The 20,963-nt window shown below is 38.6% G+C and overlaps 1 protein-coding gene across 1 annotated transcript in view; it reads right to left on the bottom strand.

The window, feature by feature from the left end:
• Positions 1-20,963, bottom strand: part of VPS13B (vacuolar protein sorting 13 homolog B) — an 869,608-nt gene that overhangs the window by 56,907 nt on the left and 791,738 nt on the right. The window contains exons 40-42 of the mRNA XM_019545488.1: positions 18,464-18,645; positions 16,038-16,387; positions 9,677-9,838 (exon numbers count right to left, since the gene is read on the bottom strand). Coding sequence (XP_019401033.1) covers positions 9,677-9,838; positions 16,038-16,387; positions 18,464-18,645 — 694 coding nt within the window. The remainder of the gene's footprint in view (positions 1-9,676; positions 9,839-16,037; positions 16,388-18,463; positions 18,646-20,963) is intronic.

The raw sequence follows: 20,963 nt of genomic DNA, 5'->3' as shown, positions 1-20,963 counted from the left end.
GAGTCCCGCACCCCCCACCCCAGCCGGCTTCTCATAGCCCCAGCCCCAATCCCTCCTTCCCCCATACCCCTTTCCTTCCCTCCCCTCTCCTCTCCCCTCCACCTACCACAACAGACTTTCCAGCTGGAGGCAGCTGTGTCTAGTGTGGTGAGGACTGCTGCCTGTTTAGTCTATGGCCGAACCTCAGAAGTGGTGCCAAATCTTTTCCAAATTGATTCAGAGGCTTCCAATTCAATTCAACCTTTTAATTGGTTTCCTGATTCGATTCAGATCCAGAGATTTGGTTGCTGAATTGGGCCGAATCTCCTCCAAATCAAATTGGCTACCGAAGCTTCACACAGCCTGAGTGGCTACCACCTCAGCTCCCTTGCTGTGTTGTGGGCTCTTCTGGTGCTGTGAGCTGCGTCACCCCACCACCTGGAGCAGAAGCAGAAAGCAAGAGCTGAGAGAGTGAGGGATGGTCTAGATACTCTAGCTGCAGCAGCAGCAGCTAGAGCAATAGCGGAAGTGGTGACTAGGTAGGAGCCATGGGGCTGTAGATTAATCCCCTGTGGGACATCAGTGGGACAGCTCTGGCCTGGATAACTGTAACTTCCTCCTTTTTCACAGATCCAGGGATATTAAGACAAGAAGGGATTATTCTTACCATCTAGTCGTACTCACTGCATCACGGAGGCATGGAATTTCAACTCTAGGATTCCAGCATCAAACCCGTAACTCACATACAATCTTTTACCATGACATTTAATTTTCATTTAAAGACTTCACTTGATGGTCAATACAGCACTTCCCAAGGCAAGTTGTTCCAATGGTTAGTTACTCCCTTAACCACCCCCCAAACTTATAATTTCCATTTAGAATTCATCTAGCTTCAGTGTCTGCTGATTATTTTAATTTTGTTTGAAAGAATCAGAAAAAGAATCAAAACCCTGAAACCTAATGCCAGAAACATTGTACTCTATGTATTCTGTAGCACCAGGTATAGACACTACACTTGTACTGGTATAAGTGATTGGAAACCAGTGTTTGCCTGTAAAAGAACAGAAGTCAGCACATAATATCGGCCTATGCCCATAGCAGAACAGAAGTTCAGCAGACGTAGACTGGATTAAAAATGGTGGAACCAGCTCTAAGATTTTCCACCCCCACCAAAGGGTGAATGTATGTTCTGTTTGCTACTGTCTCAACTATGCTGTTTATAGAAAACTGTGTAACTTAGATTGATTCTGCCTTAGGCTTTTTGAATGTCTGAACCTAGCCTAGATTTTATTAGAATCTACTGAACAGAATCAGCCAACTTATTTAAATCAAAAACTGAAACCATAGTTTTTGTGTACAACCTTTTTTTTTTTTTTTGCCAACTATTAGAATAACATTTAGTTCACACTGCCCAGGCACATACATGTTACACAGCTACATTGCTATTATAAACTCACTGTTTAAAGTTTACTATACATTCACTGCTTAAATTTTATAGTAACGCATGAGAACACTACAATATTGTACCTAAAACGTACAGGCTTTCTACTTTATTCTCTTTATTTTGACCTGTTTAACAGAATCCAAAAGTGTTCTGCTCAGTGTGATTCTAATACCCAGTGAACAATATATGACACTTAGTTAGTAAAGCTTGTTATGCCTCTTCCTGCTAAATCAAAAATCTCTCTACTATTAGTAATCTCCCTGTGTAAATACCTAAAGACTTTTCAGCCATGCTGGCTCTTCTGCTTCTTTGGACATATCATCCCCACATTGGCTGCTTGCCTCTTCCACAAATCCAAACACTTCAACATCATTTTCATGTTATACCCATCTACTCCCACTAACACTGCTTAGTGCTGCCACCTCTTCTTTCTTCATTGTTGCTTTTGTTTTCTTACATTTCATATACCATAAAAACCTTTCATGCTTCTCCTAATACCTGAAGCAACCTCTCTTTTACAGTGCACCTTTCTTTGTAAAAAATCTCTCCTTAAAACTGATTTCCTTTAAATAGCATTCCACCCTGTCCCATACTACCTGTTCTTCCTATACGTGCTATTTCTCAAATATACACCTGCACAGTGAGTAGTTTGACTAAAGTCAATGAGACTATTCACATGCAGAGCTACTCATGTGGTAATTCAATTTAAATACACACACACACACACACACACATCTATATGAATATGATTGGTGTGTTAGATTGTAAACTCTTTACAACAGAGACTGTTTTTTTCTCTCTGTGAAATACAACATAAACGTATTGTATTTTCAGTGTTTAAATAGAAACCCACACATATAGCAGCCATTAATCACAAGGGTTTGGGGAAGGGGGCTGTCTCAGGTGTTGCTGGTTTTTTTTAAATGACTGGAATTACAGACAAACATCAAGAGAGTCTGAATGTGCTGCAGCTTGAATTGGAAATAAGAAAAGAAAAAAGAAAAAAATTCCAAACATGGGTTGTGAACAAGGAGAAAGATAAAGAGCGTATTCTGACTGTAATTATACTAACAGTGTGATTCTGCTGATTCAGTGAATTTCAGTAGGTTTGAACAACTGTAATTAATAATAAAATGTGATCTATTTTATCTAGCATAGATTAATAATAAGGGAAACTGATAAGAGGAGTGTCAACTGTAAAAAGGTGGTTAAAGTTAAATGATATCAAGGAGCTGATACTAGGGATTGATGAATAGCCCTCAAATTCAAATTGTGCTAGGTAAAATTCACCTTCCTGCTCATTTGTTTAATACTAAATTCCATGGAAGCTGGACTGTAGCTGAAATTAGAAAACACAGAGAGAAGGTGTATTACAGGATTTTTGGTGCTGTTTTGCAAACACATATTCTTCAGAGAGCATATTCAGGAGAATCTAACATGACTAGATGGGCTTTAAATTCACTGTGATCCCTGGCAAGAACCTTGTTTTGTTTTTTTTATCTTGAACTACATATAATTCTGAAGCCGTAAGCCAGTTGCTGAGAAGATGGGAATGGTCCTGCTTTGAGCAGAGGGTTAACTTAAATGACCTCCTCAGGTCCCTCCCAAACCTAATTTTCTATGATTCTAAGATCTGATTCCCCTTCATTTAACAGTTTTACTTCAAATCCTATATGCACCAATTCCCTTTGGTACATGGCTACCTTGGAGACAAAGATGACTTCTGACATAATTAAGGTCTATGCCACAAAGCAACTAGAACATCAAGATAAGGACCTTAAAGCAGATCTGGTAACAGACTAGGAGCCAGTTCAGTGTATAAAACACAGGACTGATATTCTGATATTCATTACTTTTACTGATGTCTGACAGATTTCTTACTTCCATTAAAATCCACATTTAAAACAGACGAGGTCTGGCAAACTTTGCTATGATTTCTGACAGCTCCATATGACAAGTCCTGGATTTCCTTTAAGTTGGAGAGGGACAATATACTTGGAGATGACTTGAATATGGGGAACATTCAAAACATTTGTAGAAAATAACTGGCTGGAAGAACGGCATATCTAACTCAGCAATTAAATGTTAACCAAATTAGAAGAGACTTGTTCGAGTTGAAGAGTAAGCTGAAAGGAAGGTAAAAGGAAGAGTCAGGATGACTGAGACATAGAAGGGTTAGACTGGGGAGACGAAATGAAGGTGAGGAAAGAAAAGGATACTGAAGAGATGCAGATACTTTCAGATAAGGATCCTAATTTGCAAAGGCCACACATTTTGAAGGTTATAACTCAGTAACTGATCAAATGAAATCCTACAGCTATGCACTGGAACTTTTCTTTTTTAATTTTACAGGTTAAATATGTTGTAAATGTACCCCCAAGGTGGCATCATGCATGCTGTAAAAATCACCTTGAACAAAATTAAAATATTTTAATGGAACACTAACATAAAAAATGATGTAAGAGACTTACTTATTTTTTGTTAAATATCTTGATTAGGCAATTACAACATCTCTTCCTAATTTTAATTAGCAAAAGAAAAATTGAGAATTTAATTGATATGAATGCAAAAGAAACACAACCCTTTCAAACTATTTGTTTTCATTTAACTGAACTGCCTTGCCATACTAAAAAAACATTTTGCAAAGGTTAAATAAAGTATTTTATGGCAACCGCTGCTTCTTAGTGCCTGTGTAACAAGAAATATGAGCCAGCCACAGTTGTGCAAGTTGGTTTTCTTTCCCAGTAAGAGAATGTGGTATCTAAGACCTTGTCCTAACTCATTTTATCCCCAAGTGTAAGTCAAGTAAGTCAAGTATGAACTAATGCCTGGAGGGAAGTCCCTGACTCCAAGTGTATGGATTATTTCACATTTATCTTACAATCTGCTCTCAGAGTTCTTAAAATTCACTAACTTGGCAAGTTGGGAATTATCATGAGAAATGAAATAATTTCATAACTATGAAGTCATTTAGCATTCCATGAATCTGACACTCACAGGGCTTGTCCATTCTTGGGCATTATTCTGACCTCTAGATGATGAGCTGTTCATTATCCAGTTCAGCATGGAAACAATTAGAAAAGTTCCGTAATAACATAGGTACAAAACAAGGACATAATTGAGTTGCTGTTTTCATTAGAAAAACATTCACATTAATATCACACTTCCCATGATGACATTTGTAATATTTTTAATAAATATAGCTTTATTAAATATATGTTAATAAATATAGATCTAACATTACAAAGTAGTTCACTGCTGAGAGTCCAGATGAACCTTTCTAAAGTACATGGCATTAACAGTGATCCCTACTTAAAATTAGCCAAATGCACTGACCTTACATTTGGATGCCAAGGTTCTTTGACCTTTGTAATGAAAAGTAGCTTGAAATTCAACAGCAAGTGGAAAGACTTTGCTTTTATGTGTTCTGTGATGCTGCCTCAATGTTCTTTGTCAGTTTCTAAGCTTATCATCATGGGAAAGCCAATGTAAAGTGTTAACAGAACAGTAATACTTCTGAAAACCATTCCAAAGGTCAAGGACAGATTCATGATCACCCAGCCATCTAGCATCAGATCAATCCAGAAGTTCTACAGAGGCTATGAAAGTGGGTGCCCCCACCGTATAATGTTTACATTTTAATCCTGATGCAAACCAACTCAGAGCTTATGGGATTGCCTCTTTTTCCATGGATCTTTCTAGCTCTATTCCTGGTCTGCTTCTTCTTTCTATTCATTTTCTCTTACCAGTCACCCATTTTTCTTTCCTTAGATGTAGTCAGCTCACGTATGCACAGCTCTTATGCTAAGGTACAGAGGCTGAATGTGAGTTGCACCTCAGGATACCCTTGCCTGATCACCATCTGCTTCTTCCAAATTATGTCCTCTGCAAATTGCATCACTAATATCAATGGGTGAATTTGGCCCTTCCATTACAAACTAAATGGAGTTTTGAAAGAGATCAAGCCTGTGTAGGTTTGTATGTCCCTTAGCAAAATGCATCCCTGATCTTCAACAGGGTTTCTGGAAACTATTGTAATATTCATGTGAAAATAAAATATGGAGGCTTACAGCAGTTTGTAGGTATTGACTCTGCGACCAAAGAACATAGCCAGATGTTCCCCACTTTGAACCCAATCCTGTTCTCAGACAATGGCAAAACTCCTACTGGCTCCAAAGGAGTTGACCTTCCTACTTTTCTGTTGGCCTTACTGTCCAAACACATTTTGTTATCACAAAAATACCTTGCATATAGACCAATTACAAAACTATTTTTATAATGTTACTTTGTGTTTCATGGTTTAAATCAAAAACAAAGGCAAGAAACCTTTGGCTTCTGCTACAGAAGGTAAAGGAAGGTGTATAGTGTCACAGGATTATGCTTCTTGCAGGGGAAAGTCTGCCTTAGAACTCCAGAAGAAGCCTTACTTTGTTTCCCTCTCCTGGTGTAGCTTTTCACAAGGCAAGCCTCTGCCTTTGAGACCCTGATTCTTCTCAGTCCCTGGCTTCCCTGGGGACCTGCAGCACTCCTCTGGAGAGCTCCTTCCTTTTGGGGTCAGCTCCTGGGAAGAGGTGTATGCTTCTTCTTCGAAATGGGAAGAGAGATCAGAGTACTGACATCTCAAATAGCACAGCTGACTGCTCAGCTCCACATAGTCTTTATTATGCTGCTATGGTTTCCTCTGTCCTTGCTTGGATTTCACTCTGAGCTCTCTGGGACTACCATTTCTCCAGCTCTCTGTCACCCCCAGGATTACCCTTTCTACCCCCAGCTCTCTCTGAGTCTTATTCTTTCTCCCTCCAGACACAGTCAGCTTCACTTGCAACAAAATTATTACAAAATCACATTTACCCAATCAAACAAAGCATGATAATATGGGGAACCAATCAGGAAGCAGTCTTTGCAACCCACTGCCAGGGCCAGACTGCCATCTCCCCCTGGTGTGAAAAGGAAATCTGTATGTCCTACTTACAAAATCATTTACAGCAAAACATGCTTATACTAAGGCTCCACAGTGTGCTCCCCACCAGAACAGCAGGCTAGAATTGACCCTGCTTAGCCTTTTTGGTCACGTATAAGTGATAGTAAAAGGAGGGTTAGAGAGAAAATCAGTCTTGCAAGGTAACAAAATAGCAACTCAAACTATTATATAAGTTGAAAAGACTGGATTTTTAGGTTAAAGAACTAGAGTGAAGGGTCTTCAAGTTTCCTGGTAGACATGACAATTATCTGATATATTCTAGAAATGAGATGAAGTGTTCAAAGATGAAATTTTCAAAATGTGTTTTATCTGATTGATTTTAACAGGATGACAGTGGAACCTACTTCTTGACTCTATCTGTGACTCTTTAAAAGAGGCAACTGGATTGGTGGATGGTTACACTAGAAGGAGCAATCTTCCCTGTGATGACTACTATTGGCCCCATTGGTTTTTTGGGACCATTAGATACACCTTGACACTACTGAATATTTATCAATAATCTAATCCTAAAAATGACCTGACCAGACTACAGAACAGCCAGAAAACCAGTTGTTACAACCACTTCCATTGGTTGAACATCCACAATGTGAATCTGAGGATTGTACTGTCATCTACTAACTAAATGTGTTATTTTTCTTTTAAATACTTTATTCCTTTATTTTATCTATCTATTTATCTACCCCAAATTAGTTCTATAAGTCTCAAAGGTTTCAGTTGTTTTCTTTTTTCATTCTGTGTATTTCATAATGAGATTTCTGCTGCTGGTTTTTAGAGCAGAAGCAAGGCTGGAACCACACTTAACTCTTCACAGCAAACAATGTTTTTATAACGTCTTCTCCCTTGCTGGGCTTCAGACAAACCCTTATTAACACAATATCTATCTCCCTAATGTATGCCTATACAATCTCCAACATTTTTGATGCCAAATTTAACCTTAACAACAACAGCTTACTCTTTGGCTGAATTTGGCCCACCCAGATTACCAAGTTACTGAAAGATACAGTTATTTATCCCCCCACCAATTGCTATACTAGTGCAAGTTACAATAAATTTGCCACTTTCACCTGTTTTATGATCAGCATAAACCTTTTAGTAGTGTTGTAGCTATATGGTGGTCCAGGGACCACCATGATTTGTTTGCTAATGCCTTTAAAAATACCTGAGGAAATTTTGTGCCTGAAAGTCATCTTGTACAAGTCTGGTTTAACCTAATCCTAAAACGATGCAAACAACTCAAAATGTGCAATCAATGAGGAGAGACTGAAAAAGCTAGGCATGTTGTGGAAAAGGCACTTAAGAGAGGACATGACAGCAGTCTTCAAAGACATGAAGGGCTACTGTAAAAAAAGAGGGAAAAAGCCTTTTCTCTCTTGCTGTAGAGAGGAGGGTGCAGACCAATGGCTTGAAGTTGGAGCAAAGTAAGTTTAAGATTGGATATAGAAAAAAAATCTTCAGAGTTAGAACAGTATGGCAGTAGAATACACTGCCTATGAAAGTTGTGGACTCTCCATCACTGGAGTTGTTTAAGAAGAGTTTGGACAGCCACTGGTTGGGGATGATCTAGGCATAGCTATGCCTATGTTCTACCATGGGTATTTCCCATGCTTCTGGGCTTTGCTGACTGCCCTCACTGCCTCCTCCCTTTTCTGCTACATGTGTCAGGGTGTTCTTAAGCCTTCCAAGACGCATTAGGTGTTGGCTAGAGCTAGGGACTTTGACTGGGGTGTGCCAGTGCTTCTGCTGGGACCAAAGCTAGAGGTTCCTGGCTAGAAGGCCTTGCCCCTTCACTCAGGGTCACACCAATAGCCATATTTGGAATCATGAAGGAATTTTACCCTATGGTAAAAAAGACCCTTTATAATTTCTAAGTCATTTTTAAAAACATGGAGCCCAGAAATGCACCCAATACTTGAAATAAAGACTAACCAATGCTGAGTAAAAACAGAATATCACCTCTCGTATCCACTTATTTTAAATTGATGTAGCCCAAAACTGTGTTCATCTTTTGTGTATCTGTCACATGACAGATTCATGCAAAATCTATAATCCACCAAGACTCCTAGATCCTGCTCTGTAGTGATCCCATCCAGCCAGTTGTCACCCATTTTGTATTTGTGTTGTTGACTATTCTTCCCAATACTGTGTCTTTCATTGTCACCTTGCATTTATCAGCACTGAACTCCATCCAGTTGATTCCAGCCTATATGTCCAATTCAGTCTTGTTTATCATCTATTCAGCTATATAGTTGCTCCAATAAAAGGTATCAGCAAACAAATCCTGCTTTCAGCATATACCTTGTCAGTTATGAACTTGACCATAGATATTCATTATAACTGGTCTTTAAACATTGTCCTTTTCTAACACATGAAGGCACCTGACTTGGACTGAATTTTCCTTAGGTTCCGATAAAAATTCTTAACCAAATGTCTGGCTTCAGGACTACTGACTAACAAACAGAGGAGAATTGGGCTATTAGCAGCATACAGTCGCCTGAGAATGGGATGTGTGTGGAGACAGATAGGGAATGGTTTTACTGTCGCATGCATATGACTGACATATAGAAAGATTTTTCCATCTTGAAGCAAGATGAAAAGTCAATTTTTTTAACTGAAAAAAATAACAGTTGGGATCAATCAAAACATTTCATGCTGATAGTTTTGATTGCAAACCTTTTAAAATCCATCTCAGCATCATATGCTTATTATAATTTAAAAATAAAAATTCATTTTGATTTGGAAAACTGAAACTGTCTGGTCCTAAAATGTCAAAATGGATGTTTTAACATTTTCCAAACTTTCTTCCCAAAAATGTTTTGAGTTGGGCATCTATACCAAATGACTGTTTTTTTGCAAAGAGTTTTAGTGTCAATGCATTGGCATTCTTTTTGATGAAAACATGATTCACTGAAAAACTTCCAACCAGTTCCAGTGTCTATCGCATGAAGAAGTGACAAGACTGTGCACTAAGCAAATAAGTTTCTGTCATTTTTTTTTGTTGCTTTGATTCACAAGCTTGAATTTCAATAAATGTGACTAGGGTTGGGAGAGAAAGGGTATGCGCACGTGCAGTTGTACTTTTTTTTATATCTAAACTTCTGTGTTTCCTCATCTCTTTGTTTATCTTTCGTCCGATGCAGTGACAGCATCTGACTCCTAAAGGAGCTAGAAAGCTAAAGATAGCTAAGCACATAAATGAAAATGAAAAAATCAATGAAGAAAAACACCAGCCAACTTTAACAATTGCTGCATTTGTGAGGCTGTTCCTGACGTACCTGTGGGGACTTGTGAGAGCGCCAGCTGTACTGGTGACTGTGGAGACTAGCCAGCAAAATATTTTCATCAGTATCCACCTGGCCAAACCGCAGTGTCTCCTGTGTGTCATTACAGATCACAATATGGCTGAAGACCAACTCCTCTGCCTCAGGGCATTGGTTCTGAAAGAAAAAGAAATGAAAGCCAACAAGCATCAGATTAATTGCAAGATGTTTGGCAGCTGTCTGCCCAGTGGCTATTGTTACAACACAGAAACACTATAAGGTCTTCTGTCCTTAGCTTTGGTTACAAAGTATTCTGTACTTCCAGCATAAGTACAAACTAGTGCAGGGTCTAAAAAGTATATCCCAAGAATATTTGGATTTATGTTCCTCTAATGTAAATCATAAATATCTAAAGCTGAAAGAAAAATTAAATCTCATAACTTTAAAAAATGACTAAAGGAAAATAAATTAACGTATGTTGGAAACAACATATTATCTGCCAGAGACAGGGCACTGGAGGCTGAATATATAGTGGTACTCTAGCTTCCTGACAACAGATCTGTGAGGCCATCAGGGCCCACATCCTCCTTCCCACCTGTTTCTTCTGCTTTGAAATGCTGCTGCGGATCATTCTGGAGCAAATCTTTCCTCCCTGAAGGCTTTCATTTCTTATGGTGCAACACTTAAAAGTGGCAGGACAGAAGAAGCTGCAACTCAGGGAGTAGTTTCACAAATCCACAAGGTTAGTTTGAAAATACACAGTGTATTTTAATAGCCCAAAGGGCAAAATACTAAACCATCTAATGCATTTTCAAAAGAGCATTTTAACTTTTTAGAAATACTTTCCTTTCTTTGCAGCAGTCCCCCCCCCCAAACATTCTATCTGGCTCCTTTTCAGTTCTAAGGTATCACAGCAGTGGAAAAAGCATCTGGGCATCTTTCCATCAGTTATTCTATTTGCACAATGGGTTACATGACAGTCACTATAAATTACCAAGGCCACAGGGCTTCCCTTCTGCAGGCACAAACTTCAATTCCCTACACAGAAGAGGCATTCAGTGCCAAGGGTTAGTGGTAATGCTGCCACTGGCCCCCATGGAAAGGTTTATCAGATGGAGCAACTGAAAAGTGCACTCAGGGCCCATGTAGGATCCTGCCAAGGGAAGCTGAGTGAGGAATGCAGTGAGTCAGCACTACTGTTAGATGCAACAGCCTTCCCATTCCCTCATGTAGCTTTCTTGACTCTTTTCCTGAAGCCCAAGGTCTGAATTGGATATACATTTTTAATTCAACTGAAATAAGGTGATGCTTATTAAGCATCCCTTTTAGCCTTTCATTCATTAAGTCAGGGGCCAGCAATCTTTACAAGCTGTGTGCCAGAACAACTCAGCCCCAGGCCAGTGTGGGCTGGGTAGCTTTGGTGGCATGTCAGTAGTGAGGGGGGTTTGCCTGCTCCCGTGCCAGGGACAAGCAGTTGCAAGCTGCACCCATTTCATCACTGCTTCTTCCCACTCCTAGGTCTCCAGCCCCTGGGGCAAAAGCACAGCTTCCAGCCAGAGGGGAGCTGTGTCTGCACTGCTGACACTTCTCCCCACCCTCCACTTCCTGGTTGCAGCACAGACTTTGTGTCCAGCTGGTGAGGCATCAAGCTTGAGCAGGGAATCAAGAAACTGCTGCTACTTCTTCCTGCCTTCTCCCTTTCCCTTCTCACCCCCCACAGCTTCCTGGCTGCAATGTGGGGACAGCTGGAAGTTGCCCTGCCCCAGCTCAGTTCCCACTGGCTGGAAGTTGCAGCAGTGCTGTAGCTGGAGAGCTCAGGGCAGGAAGAAACAGCAGCAATGTGGGTGCAGCTTCCACTTGCCTAGCTCCAGCGTAGTTTCTTCATGCCCAGCAGCTCGTTCCTCCTACGTCTATATTCACAAGCTTCCTGAGTTCTTCGACAACAGCTTGGAGTCAATAAAGAGCAAGGAAGAGAGCCAAGTATGTGTGATCAGAGAGTTCCCCATGAAATACTACTGGTACCTGCTACAGTCACGTTATTATGAGAAACACTGTGGGTCAGATGTTCAAAGTTAGGTATGTGCCTAATTTACACTCACAATTATGCCCAATTACGCTCCTGAATGTGGGTTCATGGCTTTCACTGAATTTCAGTGGGAATTCAGTAGGAACTAGGGCTGCTGAATTTGGTCCCTACTGTGACTAAAATAATATAACTGAATATGAAAATTACTAGTTAGGTGCATTTGTATACAAAATTATTCAGCCCCTGAGAACAAATCAGGTGTGTAACCAGGCACCTAACACTTCATATCTGGCCCTTTGCTTCTCGTGAATTTCTCTGAATTATGCCGCACATTTTTCATGAAAATAAACAGAGCTTAATCAATAATGTAGTCAAAGTCCCACTTTTTGGAAGCAGTGAAACTTGCTACAGAGCCTTTGTATACATTGTATTCAGTAGCGGATTTGGGTAGGCTGACATTTGCAGTGCCACTTCAGAGTGCACAGTTTATTTTGGCATTCTCTAATGGTGGATCTATGACTTCTTATTGTCAAGCTGCCATACCCACATACCCATCCATATATCTACCACAAACATATATTTTCTTGTTACAGCTCTACGAAATGCTCTTCTTTAAAGGGCAGATTTAAAATCCAACCAACTCAGTATGTTGTTATAGTTAAATCTGGATAAGACCTTAGGGAATTTTATAAAACTTTTTTTCCCCTCAGGAAACATCCACTAGATTTTTCTGGTTAAATATGTAACCAGAGGACTAAAACAACAGCAACATAAGACATTTCAACTACAGTCTTCTTAATGGAGTGTTAAAATAGAGCTTAATTACCACAGAAAGTGACTTCATGTATTTTCTAAAGTGCAAAAAGATTACCTATAGCTTGAACTCCATTTAGATATCAAATGCTGGCAGTAGTTACAAGTCTTCAATGCTAGAATTGCTACCAGCATCTACTGGTTCTAACAGCAGTGCTTTTCAGGAATTTGATACAACGGGGATTGCAAGTGCTGTGCTAAACTGGACTCTGTTTGCATAACTTGGGGGACAGGATGCCAAGCAACGGCAAATGTACCTGAAGGGGAACTGCAGTGGCACAAAGCCCACGGCACATGTTGGGAGTGTTACAGGTGGCTACAGAGGCACCAGTGCTGAATAATGCCAGGCAGGGGTAGGTATGCCAAAGTTGGCTTGGCAATGTAGTAATTCGTCTACTTATTCATGTACTGATGGGATTGCTCCATATCCTATGCTGTAAATGAAAGGTGCTTTCCTTTAATAGGTCTTGGACTGTGTTTCCCTAATGTAAGTCCCTTGGAGTGTCAATAACTCCTGCACCAGCATAGAATTATTTAGCCCTGAAACTCCTGCTAGAGTATGACACTAGACATGAGTGATATCGGACAACAAATCAGACCAACCAATAAAATATCGACTGGTATAGAGTCAGGTCAGTTTTGGAGAATAACTCCCACCTTTTCTAGAACATTCCTGGACCTTTATTTTCCCTCTCGGAGGCCTGGAAAGCCTGCATATTCATAGGCTTTCCAATATTTTGTATCAGGGGAAAAAAAATGATGTACCGTAGGTCTCCAAGCTTTCCCTTGCCCCAGAGGATCATTCTCATTACCTAGAAGATCTTTCAGCTAACAGCTATTTCAAAGCATTCCCTGGTCTGGAAACAAATCAGAGGTGTAGGCCTGGTCACACCTATTATCTTTGTGCTTTGCAAGCCACTGTTCAATTGCAGAAAAATTTTGCAAATATTACTTTGTGTGGGTGTCTGAAGGAAAGACCTTCAGTAAGTTCACACATCCTTTCCCAAATGTTCCTCCAAGACACAGCAACACATCTTCATCATTGTTACAGTGAAGCTTAAGGGTAGGCTTACTACATGCACTGAAGTTATCATCTGGGAATTTAAATGGTAGCTACACACAAAGCCCTTCCAATCCTTGTGGTAGAGAGATAGGGTAACTGCTGTGATCAGCCTCACTGGAGACCTTTAGCTTGAGACCATTTCTTAATTAATAGAGGTTAACCTGCTAGTAACAAAGTACCACCTGGTCCTTGAGAGGAAAAAAGCTGTACTAGTTTCTGCATGGTTAAAAGGGGAGTTTTAATACAATCTGAGGGCTTTAAGAAAACATTTAAACAGAATGACCACAACAGAGCTGTTTGCATTTTTCGAAGAGTGTTCACTTAGTGCTTGTATTTGAGGAGCTGTTCTCTCTGCTGACCCTTCGTCTAAGGAATTCACGAAACGCTGATGTTTTGAAACAACTTGGAAAGGTTTAAATGCTCAAATCCAGGGAAAAATATCCATTCTCTGTTTCACCATACGCTCTATATGATATCACTTAACAATAGCCTCTTAAGTTTCCCTATACAGTAATTTGATAATTAAAACCATTTTTACTTTTAGTTTTGCATTCAGATGTGCATTAGATTATTACTGCTTGTATTTAAACATGCATTTCATGTTATAAAAAGATTACACAGCGAAGCACAACATCAGTAAGGGGCACTGTTTAAAAAAAGTGCTAATCCTCTCAGGTTTTTAGCATGTGACCTAGACGTGAAAAGCAAATTGTGTGCTTGGTGTTTTTTAGGCCTAATCTACTTTAAAAACTTTCATTATCATTAGAAAGAAGTCAATCCATATCTAGCAAACACAGACACTGACAGAGGGTTCTGTTAATCTTGAACTCTTGACCTAAAGGTGCAAGGCCAAATTGCTTCATGCTTCGTCTGTCTGCCCAGTGAGTACAAAATTACTTGTCTCGGATATTAATCCAGAAAAAAAATATGTGGAGAATTCAAATAACTTTTCCTGCTTATTAAATTCATGTTTCTGGTTGGCAGCATTTACACTGTGCTCCATGTGAACACCACACATCAAACAATATGTATCACTGGGATATTCATTTCTCCCCCTTGTGGAGGTAAAACCACATACATAACATCTTGGTAACAATTAATTTAATAAGCAGTTCTGAACCCACTTCTGTGTCAAATGTCCTCTAATTTCAAAGTAGTGCAAGTTTTTAATCTAGAGTACTCTGGGCTAGATACCCACCACATCAGAACATGGTGGCAAGTACCCTTGACATGAGAGGAAACGAGAAAATTACAGCAACAATTACAGAAGTATATCCTCCTGTGGCTCATGTTAACATTGCCAAATCCATGTATAAATCAGAACCAACTATTCATAGAATGTACCTGTCAGCAATATACTACGCGACATATGGCTCTACTTAATCAAATATACAATTCCATTTTTTCAACTCAGAATATTCCTTCAAGGCACTGTGTAGTCAGTCAGTCATTCACACTCTGATGTGGTTTAAAACATTTAAATATTTATGCACCATATTTTATTTATATGTATAACTATGTCTGAGAGACTTTTTTATCCTAAGAGGAAACTGACCTTTCTAAAGGCCGTTTTGCAGTAGTTGCCACACATGTCTTTAGATGGTTCTAAGTCAAAAATATTCTGGGTTTAAACAAGCTATCAAACTCTCTTACATTTTCTGTGTTTGTTTTTTATTAAATGCATTGTTCAAAATATGACAAAAACAGAAATTGGAGCTACAAAGATTTTTGTTCACATTGATATTTGAGCCAGCTGTAAAGATTTAAATCACACTAGCTCTTGTTTTACGAATGGCCTTTGCAACAAGAAAACCATGGAATGCCCCTAAAAAAAAGTTTTTTTTGATATAAAACAGATGTTTCATCTTTTTTCTTGGCTTGTTATTGTAGTGCCATGATAGGTAATTAATTCCCAGGCTCCGCATAGGTCTTCAGGCAGATAAAGAAAATGATTTGATTTTAGCTCTGTATTGGTGCAAGGGAATCACAGACCTTTGAGAAGTTACTGCAAAAGCTAGAGTCTCTGTGCTGGGACTGGTCTTGACCATTCATGTTGCATGTACACAATGCAGCATGAGACTAGTTCTGAATTTCAGTAAGGATAAAAGTAGTAGATGCTGGAAACAATACACTATACTACTTAAAAAGCTGTGGTCTTATGTATCACACATTGACTTTTATATTATTAAATATTTTATTTCAAAGATACCCTTGCAGTCAAATTCTGACTGCAATTATACCACTGTTTTATTTCATGGATTCCCCACAGTTAGCTTAGACTTACCCAAGTGTAACACATGTCCTCATAATTTTCAGTGTCTTTGGGTTGATAGTCGATATCAAAAGGACTTATAATATAAAATAAATTTTTGCTAACTTGGCCTATTTTTTAACAGATTGTTAGTTTTCACTCGGATTTAAATTAATGAGAACAGCCAAAATGCAATGTCTTTCATGCCATTCTATTTGCCTACCTGCTGCCACGCTTGAAGTGCTGTACTTAGAGAATGAACTGCATACTGCCCAAAGTTTATGAATATGGGGTCCACCATCACCAAGCAGTCCAGCAATTTTTCTGGTGTTCTGCTAGAAACAGCAATCTGCCCCCAGATTTTGAAAGGTTTCACGACACTCTGCAGAGTTACGTTTCGGCACTCCAGAAGTTTACAGTCACCCTGAGTTGAGAACTGGATCTCCTGGAAGACGGATGCATCGCTCCACTGTCGAAGATAAGCATGTGGTTCTCTGAAGGAAACGATCATATATTCTAGTTCAGCGGGCACATTTCTATCAGAGATAAATGGTTGAAGAAACCGTGGTGGTGCTGTGAAATAAGAGGACAAATATAACTATAATCCAATAGCAATACTACATGAAAGCTGCAGGAATATATATATTTTCCATGTTTTTTTTCCATTGGAAAGAACTTTATACTTGAACAAAATGTGTAAAATACATGGGACACTAAGAGGCCTGAAACTTAAAATTATTGGTGATAGTACATAATGGATGCATTTACATGAGACACTAACTGCGCAGTAGCACATTACAGCACCAACAGTGCTAACATGCTACTGCACAGTATTATTAAGCTACTGCATGGTAGCATCACTAAAAAGGCATTCACTGGTGCTACTGCACAGCAACTCTGGTTACTGCGCATTTATTTAGTACTTGATTATACAAGTAGTAAATAAATGCACAGTAACCACTTCACAATAGTCTCTTGTGTAGATGCACCCAGTATTTATTAAACAAAAACATAACTCTTAACTTGTGCGTGGCAGATAAAATGTACATAAAAATCCAGCGCTGCATGGAATACAGTCAGCCAGACTGCTTTCTTGCATAGGACAGAATAAAGAATTGGGCCTTATACTGTAAGTCATTTGAAGTGGGGACCACAGTTCCATAACCTTGTGTGCATGTATGTGTGCAAGTGTGCATGCACTCATATTTATGGCAGCTTACACATACCAGTAATGCTGACAATGTTGTACTTGTTGAACTGCAGTTCTGTGGACTAGAAAGCTTCATAATGAAAATTCTACCCTTGCTCTGATTAGCAGAGCATTCAAAACCACAAACTTACCCTCCCTTTCATAAGCAACATAATGTAATCACTCAGAAACTTAAACCAAAACAAAGTCCAGAAACAAGATTGAGAAACACATATAATGGATTTCATGTTGTGCACTAAAGCCTCTATCCATCTTGTGGAGCGCTGAGCACCGTGGCCTGCATTTAGGAAAGCACGTAAACACTTGTGTAATATTAAGCACTGGAGTAGTCCCATAGATGTTGTTATTTATGTTCCAGGACAACTCATGTGCTTAAAATTAGCATATATTCAAGAACTTTGCTGAATGGGAGCCAAAAATGTTGAGCACCTTCCAGGATTAAGCTCTTATCTTTCAAAAGCATAATGGATTCATTAAGTTTTCTGCTCCGTGTGGATAGTACCTAGCACAAGAGAACCCCAACACTTAGGGCCCATAGGTGTGATAATAAAAATAACAGCATTAGCAGCATCAATCAATTCAATTCTTGTTGAAAAGTGAAATAGCTGTATTTGATTTTAATTTAATTTTTGCTTTTTGCATTGTGTAATTTGACAGCTCCTGCAGAACCAGAGTACAATTGCTAGAAACTTAAGTCCTGGTTAGGTCTTGCTGATGTAGAAGAAATTATTTACTAGATTCTAAGCACTGAAATTATTTTACAAGATGCCAGTAAAATTGGATAAGTGGTATATTTTAAGGTTTGCAAGAAACAAAGAACTATTTATGAAGAAAGCTGTCCCACTCAAAGTTATCCAAGATATTTGCTCATCTTCCACGGAAAGCATTCCTGGCATTCGAAATCAGACAATCATCTAAAGATCTCTTGGAATATATTTGCTATTAATGCAATGACAGAGAGCACTGAATAAAAACATATGTAGTTCAAAAAGTAATCATAATTAGAATAACATTTAAATCTGTATTTCTCATAACTTTTTCAAGAGGTTGAAAAATCTATCATTTCAACAGTCCTGTAAACAGGGGAAAATTTAGAAGGTTGAACTGATGCTGTAAGATGGTTTGAAAATGAAGTGGCACCTGCTAGCACTAATCAGCGCTCAGAAATCTGGACTGCTTCTACAGTTACTTATTCCCAAGTGAAGAAAGGAAGCTGACCAGCCAGCCACACTGCTTTTGGTATGCATGCTATCAATCCACAGAGCAGAAGTCATCAATTTGACACTGAAATCATTACCACTGGTCAGTCTTAGAAGTAGTTTATTTGAATGATAGCTGTTTGAACAAGGAAACTAATACTACAAAAGGCAAACTGATATGATTAAAACAAGTAAATCATAATTATATCATTTTATTATTATGAGTAATGAGGTACCTACCTGTGCCCAATTGATCAAGATGATGGCAGAGATGGAGTTCCAAATGAGCAAACTGGATCAAAACACTAAGTGAAGGCACAAACCAAGGAGTAAAACAGGAGTCCACCCGGGTACAGGCTGCTAATGCTGTAGGAGTTACAAGCTGATCACACGCACTTTGTGAGCCAGATTCACTTTCTGAGCTGTAGGAAATAAATAATAAAGTACTAGTTCAGTAATTTCTACTTTTTATCATTATAGCAGAATTTGACGGTTTGCTATTCTAGTTTTCTGACATGGCTAAAATCATTGTTTTAATTTATGGTTAATTTAAAGTTGGTGTATATATATTTTTTCAAGGAGAACTGGGCAGCAAGATTTCAGTCAAACAATTTTGATGTTACAATAGACCAAATTCATTTTACTCCCTGAAACATGAATCACAAAAATAGGCAAATAATGCTTACAGAAATTAACAACAAAATATGACAGCTATGTTTAACTGCTTGTTAAACTACGTACCACGTTAACTAAGTGAGTTGCCTTCATTTTTGTCCTTTTTCATTTTCAAGACATTACTTAAAAAAAAGCCTTTGACAAATCTCTGTACTATTATAAGTTCAGCACAGAGCCCTGTGACACCTATTATGACACAATAACTGTACCATTTAAAATGCCATCTCATTGGATTTTCTCTTGCTAGCAGCAATTCCTGACACCATGATTATTTCCAAGAATTATCTTGCACTCTCCTGAGAACAGCTAACACCACATCATGATCATTTAGGTTGCTAAGACACCATACAAGTATAAATAAACTTTCTAATTTAAGCCAAGTCTATCATTAATACTACTTGTTCCTATTCTCTTAGCAATTTAGTACTTACAGTTTGGGGGTTAAAAATCCTAGCTTTCGTTGGAGACCAAAAGCTCTGAGTTTCTGTCCACAGTTAAATCCTGGTTTTGTTTCGAGCTTTAACTATACCTTCAATAATTCATGTTAGTCAGAATTTAGAAAATAATCAAGATATAAAAATTGCGACCAAAATCTGGACTGTAAATTCCAAAAATGTAACCAATATGTTGTGTATAGAGCCACACTTTCAAGCTTTCCAGGTATGAATCTGCAAAGCTGTGAACGTATGTGTGCCCAGAGGTTTCAGGTGCAGGCATCTGTGCTTATGCTTTAAATGCAAATATTTGTGTGCACACACAAGCTTAAATATCATCCCGTCTCATAGCAAATAACTACCATGACATTTTCTTAAGGAATTTAACGCCAACTATGGACTTCTGGACATGATGAATTCTGGGATTCTTGAACACGTTAGATAAACACGCTTGTGCCACACATTTAATAAAGGTTAACTCAAGACATGTTAATTAGCAACAGAACAAGACAGAATATAACACATAGGGAGGGCAAAGGAAGAGAGGAAGAGCTCCTATTTGATTTACGGTGGATTCCCTATGCTTTCTTTCCCTAATATTTAGGAAATGTTAAGTGTCACAGACTCATTCACTATTGCAGTTGCCAGCGTTAAAAACACTGTCTGCAGTACAGCTGATTCCTACCATGCCAACTGGCATTTTTGGAAATAAATAACTCTTTAAGTGGTTTAGTGCAATGGAGTCAGGACATCAAGGGTTTTTTTTGGCTCTGTTACTTTCAATATATGCCTTAGTTTTCACCTCTGTAAAATGGGGACACCGATGCTTCTTTGTCAAGTGATGCAACATAAAAATGTAGAAAGCATTACGCAAAAGCTAGTTACTACTACAGTAGACTAAAAGAGAGAAGTGAAGTGAAGGCTTAGGAGTCCATTCAGGTTAAATGCCCAAAGTTTAAATGCTGATCTGTAATTTCAGAAGAACTGGCAATATTGTAAGAATGTGGTGTCTTGTGATCTTTTGGCATATATGGTTCTAGTTAAAAAGATGCATAAAAATAAAAAAAAAGAAAGGGGAGAGAAAAGAATGAAAAAGTTCAGAACCTTAAAAATGATGTAATTTGAATATTTCTTAATTTATGACCCTCTCTGTATATATAAATTTAAGTGCTACTACTACTGCTACTATACTAACCAAACCAACTCATTTATCTATGTTCTTGGTAACCACCAAGAGGCATTCTCTCCAAAGTAACTATCCATTGTGGTAAAAAGCAGAGCAATGTAGTCTGAAGCCTTTAAAGAGTGCCTCAAAGTTTCTCTGAAAGCAAACCGTTTTCTTTTTAGGAAACCATCCTACTAATGACTCATAGTTTTTCTTTCCTCATTTATTATTACAAGGGTATTTAAAAAAGAGCAAAATTCATATAACTCACCTTCTTATTTATTATTTTATATGATGCCTACTGTTCTACGGTCTTTGTTTGCCACCCCTGATCATAATAATAATTGCAAGGCAACATGACATGTTTGATGTAGGAGGACATGTGCTGGAAGCTTCACACCAGGGAAGTAATTTAAGTAATTTATCCATACTTTTCTCTGATCTCCTTGCCCTTCAAAGAATAGAC

The sequence above is a fragment of the Crocodylus porosus genome, unplaced genomic scaffold, assembly GCF_001723895.1.
Source record: "Crocodylus porosus isolate Cpor-Errol unplaced genomic scaffold, CroPor_comp1, whole genome shotgun sequence".
NCBI lineage: Eukaryota > Metazoa > Chordata > Crocodylia > Crocodylidae > Crocodylus > Crocodylus porosus.
Note: the sequence above shows the minus strand (reverse complement) of the source record. Positions and strands in the feature narration are given on the sequence as shown.